Source organism: Eutrigla gurnardus, assembly GCF_963514095.1.
Source record: "Eutrigla gurnardus genome assembly, chromosome: 15".
In the NCBI taxonomy this organism is placed as follows: Eukaryota; Metazoa; Chordata; class Actinopteri; order Perciformes; family Triglidae; genus Eutrigla; species Eutrigla gurnardus.
Window position 1 is genome coordinate 9932018 of NC_139938.1, and position 10767 is coordinate 9942784.

A 10767-nucleotide genomic window follows, 5' to 3' on the forward strand; every position below is an offset into this window, starting at 1 on the left:
GCACTGAGTTGGTATTCATTTAAATTAAATTAAGAGCCTTGGATACAGAAATCCTTTTTGTAATATATGTGCACACAAATAAACTACTGTAATGAAAATATAAATTATTGGAATGTAATGCAGTATAAAACCAACAAAACCAGTTTGGCGGTTGAGTAATAATTCTGTATGGCGCTCAATCCCAAAAGCTATACTATACTATATTAAACTATACAATACCATACTTTTCTATACTATAGTATACTATAGTATATTAAACTATACAATACTATACATACTTTTTTATACTATACTATACTATACATACTATACTATATTATACTATACTATACATACTACATACTATTCTATACATACTATGATATGCATACTATACTTACTATACTATATTATATTAAACTATACTATATTATTCTGTGCATACTATACTAGTATACTATACACACTACATACTATACTATTATATACATAATATACTATATCTACTATACTCTACTATATAAAACTATACTATTCTATACATACTTTACTATACTCAGTTGTTTAGGGTAGATAATGATCATTATAATAATAATGAACACTATAAAAAAAGAAGCATTGAACATGTAGGCCTACTCGTGATTAAATATATAATATCACGTGATTAAATCCGCTTCACTGTATTGTGTTCTATATTTTATGGTAGAAGACGGATGGTTTCGACAATAAACAGATAAACGCGGCACTTGTCAATCGCACTGAACCGGTCTGTCCACGTGACTTTTGTGTCACATGACAACGCCCTGTAAAGCCTATTTTGCTAACGCTAACAAAATGGCAGCGTTCTTACAGTGGCGAAAATTTGTCTTCTTTGACAAAGACACGGTGAAGGAGCCAGTGGATAATGGGAAAAACTTTGTTCTTCCTGGCGGAATATCGGCGTGTGATTCCGGCCGGGGTCATATTGTTCTGGGAGATATCCTTCAAGGCTAGCAGCACTAGCGTCCATTAGCTAGCTCAGCTAACGCTTGTTCTAGGTTGCTGACAGCTGATGCTGGTTACGACTCAGCAAATGTGACAGCAACTCTCCAACAGAGAACCTTCGGTATCTGCTTGGTATATATGCTGAAGACTGAACGGTACAGTACCGCCAGGCTTCACACAAAACTCTGTCTAAAAATCTACCAGTTTAGTGGACTGGACCTGCTGCCTGCAAATACCACCAAATGTTACTAAACGTTAGACTCTACGAGTCGTTTTGAGCTACTCAACATTTCCGTCTGTGTTCTACACACTACACGATTAATGACCAACGTGACTATTGATAAACCTACAACCTCCATCTCCATAGTAACGTAGTATATCAAAGGGTTCAGGCCTGATGTGATGGTATCATCACCTAGCAAGCAACATACATACTTGCAGATGCATGTTCTCTCTACACATCCTGCCATGCATGCATAGCGTTTGTATCTGCTTTATATAAAACTGTCTTACAGAAATACTACATTATGTAATTGATCGGCAGGAGTTAGAATTGAAAGGAATCATTTATGTTCAGTCTTGCTTTAGTTCCCTTATCAAAAAACTGCCACACATGGCATACACGCCCTGCTTCCTGGATCTCTTGCAGCTATACAACGTTGTCCTTAACCTCCTCCTCTTACATATGGATGGCAAGATCTGGCTTTTGACCCGCTCCCTGCAGTTGACATCTTTTCAGGCCTACAAGTTGCGGGTGACTCATCTCTACCAGCTGAAGCAGCACAGCATCCTTGTATCAGTGGGACAGGATGAACATGGAATAAACCCTCTAGTAAGTGAGCGGTTCCCCGGAAACGGAACAATTTTGCCAATGACTTGAATAGACTAGGGGTTCCTAAAGTGGGTGTCAGGACTGTCGGGGGGTCGCAAGATGATTTTCATTACTTTGACTGAGATATTCTGCTTTTATCTGACAGTAAATTATTTATGTAAAATCATACCACGGTTGTCAGGCTGTTCTGTTCTTTTGTGTTGTCGTTATGTTCGGATACGCCTGTTAGTGTGGGCATCCTGTACGCATTTACATTTACATTTAGGTAATTTAGCAGACGCTTTTGTCCAAAGCGACTTACAATAAGTACATTTGTCAAAAGAAGGAAACAAGGAAACCACAACGAATCATTGCCGATAAAGTAAGAGCTAAAAGTAGAACAAGTGTTAGGTCCTCATCTGAGTAAACTAGTAGTTCGCTAGTACGCATGCATTCTTATGTTTCAGTCACCTCCAGGGATCGTGAGGGTCTCTGGCACCGTTATTTTGGGGGTCGTGGGCTGAAAAGCTTGGGAACCCCTACAATAGACCACCACTAAAGTGAATCTGTGATTATGTTTCAGGTAAAGGTCTGGAATCTTGAAAAGAGAGACAGTGGAAATCCGCTGTGCACAAGGATTTTCCCTGCAATTCCTGGCAACAAACCGACTGAAGTGTCTTGCCTCAGTGTGCATGAAAACCTCAACTTCATGGCTATAGGTGAGACACAAAGAAACGGACTGCATGCATCATTGCACAGCCTCATAATATGGTTCATAATGGTGTTTGTGCTGCTCGACAGGCTTCACAGATGGCAGTGTGGTTTTAACCAAAGGCGACATCACCAGAGATCGTCACAGTAAAACTCTGACTCTGCACGAGGGAACCAGCCCGGTTACAGGCCTCGCTTTCCGCCAGGTGGCAAAGGTCACACATCTCTTTATTGCCACTCTGGAGAAAGTCCATGTAAGTTTGGTCACTCACTTCACTTCAATTAGACTCATTTATTCACCCCAATATTGAAAATCACAAATTTACATTCTGTACAACATAAGACATCCCGTCCAAGGACCCTCTCATAGAAGAAAACTTTTTTAACAGGAAAAAAGAGTGAGGAAACCTCAGGGAGAGCAACTTAAGAGGGCTTCCTCCCCGCAGAATTAACAATACATTCAAATTAAAACTGCATATAATAAGAGTAGTACTGGTTTTTCTATTAATCTGCTCTCGAGGCTGCCAGCCTGACCTCCCGTCCACTCCCTTTCTGTCTCCCCTGCTCAGTGCTACACCCTGTCCATCAAAGAGTACCCTAAAGTAGAGCTGGATACACATGGCTGTGCGCTGCGCTGCTCCTCCCTAGCAGATCCCTCCCAGGACTCCCAGTTCATTGTGGCTGGCGATGAATGCGTGTACCTGTACCAGCCGGACGAGCGAGGTCCCTGCTTTGCCTTCGATGGACACAAGCTGTTGGCCCACTGGCACCGCGGGTATCTGTTCTTACTCATCAGGGATGCAAAGTCGCCCAACAAGTAAGTACAACATGGCTGACGGTGTGTTCATCACTGTGGGGAGGAAATGATGGTGGATTTAGGCTGTGTTCACATTACTAGTTGAAGGTAAAAAAAGCACAGAAACACTCCCGACAGCAAAACCAATTAGCAGCTGAAAACCAGTTGCTGCCCATTAGTGTCATTATAAACTATAACGTCCATGTCACATTGACATGAACTCACATCTACTGCTTGATGTCCACTGACCCTCTTGAGCGCCACATTGGTTAAATATCTCAGAGTCTTAGACATGTCATACTGTGCGTTACAATAAATCTGTCTTTTAACAAAGAATCTAATGTTATGTGATGTCAGCTGAACCTCATGTAAAGGTACATCAGTAAATAATGATTCGGGGAGTTTTTCTTAACTGATTTAAAGGCTTAAAGGACAAACTTTTTCTTTGTGATATTGGCCTATAGAAATAAGATTGACTATGAAAGAAGGACAATTAGTCCAAAAAAGCAAAAAGAGCCCGACTGATTTTCAAGGTGAAACTGACGTTTTTTTTGATCCCGTAGAGCAAAGGTTCACAGGTTCCTATGAGGCTGCTGACAGTGTTCTTTCTATCCGCAGGGCACAGTTTGGGAGCAGGGAGAGCTCTCCATCAGAGAAACAGCTTCTGACCGTCTATGACCTGGACAACAAGTTCATCGCCTACAGTGCCTCTTTCGACGATGTCGTTGACGTGGTGGCAGAGTGGGGCTCCTTCTACATCCTCACCAGAGATGGGAAAATGTTTGTTCTTCAGGAGAAAGACACACAGACCAAACTGGAGGTGAGTCCAGCACGGAGGGTGCCACCGCTGCTTGATGAGTCATGACTATCTTAAGGCAGGGGTCAGCCTTTTGTCACTTAAGACCACTAGTGATTGTTACAAAAAAAATCAGAGCATCCTCATCATAGAAAAATCAAAAACATGACAAAAAAAGGATTAAAAATAAACTTGGCTGTAACTATATTTCATGACTGTCAGCTGGAATGACCAAAATAATAATATTCTGCCTACAATCTCCCATCATTGCCTGCCATTACAAATTCACATTTCACTAAATCTGAGGGAATGTTAGCTAGCGAACAGCGAAACATGTCTGTCTCTACCTGATGTGGCATCAAACGTAACTGGTATGGAAATGAATAACTACATCAAAAAATATTTTAATCATTTGGCAGTACCTCTTTGGCCCACTAGATGGCACACTGACACCCATCCATGGACCCCAGCACAGTGGTGGAGAACGGTAATGAAGAGTTGGGTGTGACCTCCTTGTTTGTCTTCTAAGATGCTGTTTAAGAAGAACCTGTTTGTGATGGCCATCAACCTGGCTAAGAGCCAGCACCTGGACAGTGACGGACTGTCGGAGATCTTCAGACAGTACGGGGATCACCTTTACCTGAAGGGAGACCATGACGGTGCCATCCAGCAGTACATTCGGTAACTGAACATTTGCCAGATGCCTGATGAGTCATTTTAGTTGCCAAGCAGGCAACCTTTTGTGGAGCCCTGTATGTGCCTTGTTGGACTCCTCTGAGTGTTTCCTTTACTATCACACCATGAACGTGTGTGAAAAGTGTTACAGAAAGAGGGGGAAACGAGCCGCGATGGTTTTGTGGTCATTTAAGTGTTACATTGAAACCTATTGCTCTATAATGGCTCAGCTTTTGGAGGCTGGATTGCTGATCAGTCTCCACATTTCTACATCGCCCTTTAAAACAGCACCATTGGGAAACTGGAGCCATCGTACGTCATCAGGAAATTCCTGGACGCGCAGAGGATCCATAACCTCACAGCATATCTGCAAGCTCTGCACAGGCAGTCGCTGGCCAACGCAGACCACACCACTCTGCTGCTGAACTGTTACACCAAGCTGAAGGACAGCTCCAAGCTGGAGGAGTTCATTAAGGTGACTGGCTAGTAGAAGGTTTGGTGAAACATACAAACGGTGAAGGGACTTGGACACCAACATGGAACAGTTTTGTTGATGATAACAGTAGTAGCTTTATATAATAATAGCTTTAGTAACGGTACAACACATAGTTTGAAACCACTTCCTTAACAAACCGCTCACTTATAGCTGCCGTGTTCTAACACCATCGTCCTCTTTCTCGTCATATTCCAACAGAGCAGTGAAAGCGAGGTCCACTTCGATGTAGAGATCGCCATCAAGGTTCTTCGGCAGGCCGGCTACCACAGCCACGCCGTTTTCTTGGCTGAGAAGCACATGCACCATGAATGGTACCTGAAGATCCAGCTGGAAGACCTCAAGGTAAAAACATGCAAGTACACCGCTTCCTCAGAGGGATAGAATGGAATAGGCTCCCTGATAATATAGGAAACACAAGTAACTATCATAGTTTTTCCTGTGAACAATGGATTGTCAGCACTTTTGCAGCTAGATGAGGAAAGTGTAGATGAAGCTGACTTTACCTTTCTAGGACATTTAGTGACAATAGTGTGAGTATTATATATAATCAATTGTTGTTGTTATTAAATATTGTTGTGTTTTACTAAATCGGGTGCAATATATGAATATTCTGATGAGGTTTGACTGATTTTTGGTGGTTATTTTAACCTCATCGTCTGAGATTGGGACTTGACACTGTGTGCAGCTTTACCTTTAACAGGAGCTTGGAAGTTCTCCAAAGTTCATGGGAAATAACCAAGAGTGCCTTTCAAGTTTTAATCAATATGTCTCACTTTTTTCAGAGACACTTCAAATCTACTTTATTTCATCTGGACCTCCTTCATTTGCAGGCTCAAACTTCAAATGTTAACATGATGCACTTGGGCCGGATGAGGTGTTGCCATCTGGTTTTGTCCATAGCTTTCTCTTTTTTTTCTATCCTAGCTCAGTTTGTGAGCAGCTATTTTTCAACACCTCAAGCTGAAGTAAAGCTTGTTAGTATTGTAAATTGTGGACATTTTGTTAAATGTGTTGCTTCCATCAAGCTTTTTTATTTAGTTAATTTGCATTAAAATGCTTGGATGGCAACCTGACTTTGGGTTTTTGAAAAGAAATCCAAGCATCCTTGATTAAATGACGACATAAATGAAATATCTTGAACCACATTTTGGTTACATTCCGTTTGTCTAAACAACAGCGAAAGTTGAAATGCTGCTTCAGCAAACTCTTTGAAGCTAATGAACACTTTGCCAAGGATCATTTGGAGCCAGTCAATGAAACTACCAACATGGATTTAGGCCTAGTTGCAAAGCCAAACACAACAGCGCCACTGTGTGGTATAAAATGAAAAAAAAAGACAATTAAAGTGTAAAAACAGCAAATGAAATGTCATGTACCTCAGTCTCTGATGTACAAAGTCTGTTTAATTAACTAGGAAACGCTGTGAATGCTGGATCTCATCAGTATAAAAGCTCCATCTCCTTTGCAGAGCGACAAAGGAGGTGAAAACAAACCCCATACAACCACGGTATAATTTGTCAGTCTCTCCCTATATTTTCAATCAGCATGAATGCCAGCTGCAGGGATGCAAATATGAATACCCAGCAAAAATGCTTAACACTGAGGAAACAGGACTGAAAGAGGATTTCAACCCCCGTGTGCCTCGTTAATTGTAATGTTAAATGATGCAAATGTGTCTGGTTGTAGTGGGTTTACTGGGACAAGTGGTGGTGAGCATCCATCGCACACACAGTAGTTCTTATTTCAGGCTTCAATGGCGAAAACATTTTCAAATCCATCAGCAATGTGAGCGACAGAAAACCCTCTTACTCCTTTCTGAAGTGCTCTCTCTCTCCCTGTGAAACCCAGAACTACCAGGAAGGGCTGCGCTACATTGGACGTCTGCCTTTTGAACAAGCTGAGAGCAACATGAAGCGTTACGGCAAAACGCTGATGCACCACGTTCCTGAAGGCACCACGCTGCTCCTGAAGGGTTTATGCACCAACTACCAACCCAGCGGAGAAGCTGCTGAACGAGACAGCCTGGACAGGGGTCGGGCCAACAAGGTGGGTCTGCAGTACTTTCTCTTCTCGAAGAAACTCCTTGATGCGGAAATAATGTGATGCCGTAATATTCATGTGACCCTTAAATGATATGATGGTTCTTATGAATAACTGTCCATATTTGTTTTTGCTATAAGGCCAACTCCGAAGAATTCATCCCAATCTTTGCCAACAACCCTCGAGAGCTGAAAGCCTTCCTGGAGCACATGATCGAACTGGACCCCCGGTCTCCCCAGGGGGTGTATGACACGCTGCTGGAGCTCCGGCTGCAAGACTGGGCACACGAACAGGACCCTGTGGTCAGTCCATAACGCCGAAACTTGCATAATAATAATAATAGTATACAGAAAGAAAATGAGATGGCTTTACTTTTTCCCTCTCATGCTTGTGATTTTCAGAGAAAAAAGGTCCTGCAGGGGGAAGCCGTGTCTCTGTTGAGGAGCGACAACACAGTGTTCGATAAGGCCCTGGTCCTCTGCCAGATGCACAACTTCAAAGAAGGTGTCCTCTACCTTTATGAGAAGGGCAAACTGTAAGTGAGAGAGACCGAAGAACCCGGTCTGTATATGTATGAAGCCTCTTAAAGTCTTAAAGACATCGTATTACTCTCAGCTTCCATGTGATTACATTTGACACAAGTAGCATGTTTTGTGCAGGTACCAGCAGATTATGCACTACCACATGCAGAATGAGGAGTACAGCAAAGTGGTAGAGGCCTGCCAGCGCTATGGAGACCAAGAGGGTTGCCTTTGGGAGCAGGCGCTGGGATACTTTGCCAGGAAAGAAGAGGACTGCAAGGCCTACATCAGCGAGGTCCTCCATCACATTGACCAAAACAACCTGATGCCTCCCTTGCTTGGTGAGCTAGACATTTTGCTTTAAACTTGATGCATGATGTTAATGTCACGTTGAGAACGTTGAGATGTCTCCAGTAGGATGTCACAGGATCCCATGTATGATTTTTCTGCTACTGTAGTGGTGCAGACACTGGCACACAACTCGACAGCCACTCTCTCCGTCATCAAGGACTACCTCATCAATAAACTGCAGAGGGAGAGTCAGCAGATAGAGGACGATGAGCGCAAAATCAGCCAGTACCGCGACGAAACGGCTCACCTCCGCGCCGAGATCCAGGAGCTCAAAACGAGGTGGGGGACATGAAGGATGGGAGTTTACATGAACCAGTGCCTCACTGCACTTCTATCATCCTCATTTTTGGTTGTTGCTTCTGTTGGATACAGCCACTGTAGCTCAGGGGGTAGGTGGCAGGTGGTGTCTTGATTTGACCTACAGAGGTCATAGGTTGCCCAATATAACTGTAAATGTTAACTACATTTTGTCTGAAGAGAGGAAGGAAAGAAGCTGCATTGTATTGTGTTGGTGAGTCAGAAACTTATTGTAGATACTGGGTTGAGGCATTCTGTGAGTAGAGCTAGTTATTATTTAGTGTCCTTGCTGAAGAGCTACTACTTTACTCAGATGAAGACCTAACACTTGTTTCTATTCATCCCTCTTACTTTATCGGCAATGATGTTATGGTTTCTTTCTTTCGACAAATGTACTTATTGTAAGTTGCTTTGGACAAAAGCGTCCGCTAAATGCCCTGAACGTAAATGTAATTTTTCTACACAGTGCGAAGATATTCCAGAAGACCAAGTGCAACATGTGCAACAGCCCCCTGGAGCTGCCATCGGTTCACTTCCTGTGCAGTCACTCCTTCCACCAACACTGCTTCGAAAGCTACGCTGAGAGTGAGGCCGAGTGCCCAACTTGTACTCCCGAGAACCGCAAAGTCATGGACATGCTGCGTGCCCAGGACCAAAAGCGTGACCTTCACGACCACTTCAGCCGACAGGTAAGAAGACCTGATCTTTGATCTTTGACAATATCATTAACTTCCTTTCATTCGGTTTCATATTCTATAATAAAATCCGATAATCCTCTTTAGTCACTAGGTTATACTTTCATTTAGCCGTTGACTACAGTGTGATACACATGCCTAAACATCCTGGGAATGCTAAAGTAAATGCAAGTGCTTGTGTCTTTTCTATGGTTTTCAGTTACGCAGCTCCAATGACGGTTTTTCTGTCGTGGCTGACTATTTTGGTCGAGGAGTGTTTAACAAACTGACTCTGGTCACCGACCAGAGTCAGAGTGTTTAACAAACTGACTCTGGTCACCGACCCACCTGGCAGCAAAACGGCTGGGATCCTGGAAGTAAACCTGCAGAGAGACCTTCTCATCCACACCAAGAGAAACTGCTAAAAAGCTCGTCTTGTGATTCTGGTCTGAATCCTGCCTGAGTCGTTGCAGGCTCTCGACCATATGCTTTTCTGCATGCCGGGATGCTACTTCATTTAGCGGCGATTGCAGCTGCCTGCTTTTAGTACCTGTGATGGACCTATTTGCATAATTGTATTCCTAGTCATGATTCACTGGGGACTGTATAAATGTACTTTAGTTTGATACATGTGACTTAAAGCCGTGCTGAACTACACCTTGGAGAATTTTGCTGAGATGTGTTTTCTTGTATTAATTAGTATGTTGCGCTCAGAAGTAGCTACGCCGTCTGTCAATGATTAAATTATAATAATAAATTGATATCTGTCAATCTAACTTCAGGATTTAAATTGTGAATGAAGTCATTAAGTGATTCTTTTGATATGGGCGTTAAGGGTCATGATGAAATCATGTATTGCATTGCTTAATGATTATCATGTCAGGTCATATTACATTACATGATGTAGTGACAAATATGACACACAAGATATGTATTTTAGTATCAGTTGCACTTGCTCTACATAGGCTCTAGTCTGCACACACAACCTGTTCATACACTGAGCTGTGATGCAAAATCTCACTGGTCCATGAACCTGAGGGTCCAGCTGGCATTGGGTACTTGGACCCTGAGTTACCTGGATGCAGGTTTATTTTCTTGTTGCTGTAATCTTGTAGCCTCTGTAAGATTATTATATCTATTTTTTTTCTTCAAAACTAAACGGGTTTCTAAATTATCGGTCACGTTCAGAGAGGGTTTGATATCTTATGATCTTTACTAAGGGGATTCAAGTGTCTTATAATTCATTTTAATTTTATTTATAAGTTTATTATTTTAAATGAGCTGATGCTTATTTAAGAAATGTTTTACAACACTCATTTGAACTAAATCCATTTTTTTAAGGAGGCATGTGGTTTGCTCAGACTTTACCTGGAAGTGTCGTCATTCTATTTTACGCCCACTATCTGGACGTGGACCAATTGACAATAGCCAGAAGTTTTCCAACGTCACTCACCTCACGTGTACCAATCAAGGGGCAATGCGTGGAGCGAGGTGGGCGGGCTCTGGGAGTCGTTGCCGGTTGTTGCACTCAGCGTCAAGCGACAGCTGGACTTCATTACCGGATGCGAGGGCGTCTACTTTTCAAAACATGAGCACATAAAGTGTCCGCTACACTTTAAAAATTAGCTCATATTTT

At 42.5% G+C, this 10767-nt stretch overlaps 1 protein-coding gene across 1 annotated transcript; it reads left to right on the forward strand.

Annotated features, from left to right (window-relative positions):
• Positions 1–777: 777 nt before the first annotated feature.
• vps11 (VPS11 core subunit of CORVET and HOPS complexes) lies at positions 778–9907 on the forward strand. The gene is given in 17 exon segments (XM_084029235.1): positions 778–955; positions 1647–1795; positions 2358–2493; positions 2576–2739; positions 3055–3302; positions 3900–4101; positions 4607–4758; positions 5041–5227; positions 5447–5590; positions 7097–7294; positions 7429–7590; positions 7690–7823; positions 7948–8150; positions 8268–8439; positions 8924–9146; positions 9352–9434; positions 9436–9907. Coding segments are annotated over 17 exon segments (2820 nt in total). The 5' UTR covers positions 778–813; the 3' UTR covers positions 9557–9907.
• Positions 9908–10767: the final 860 nt, after the last annotated feature.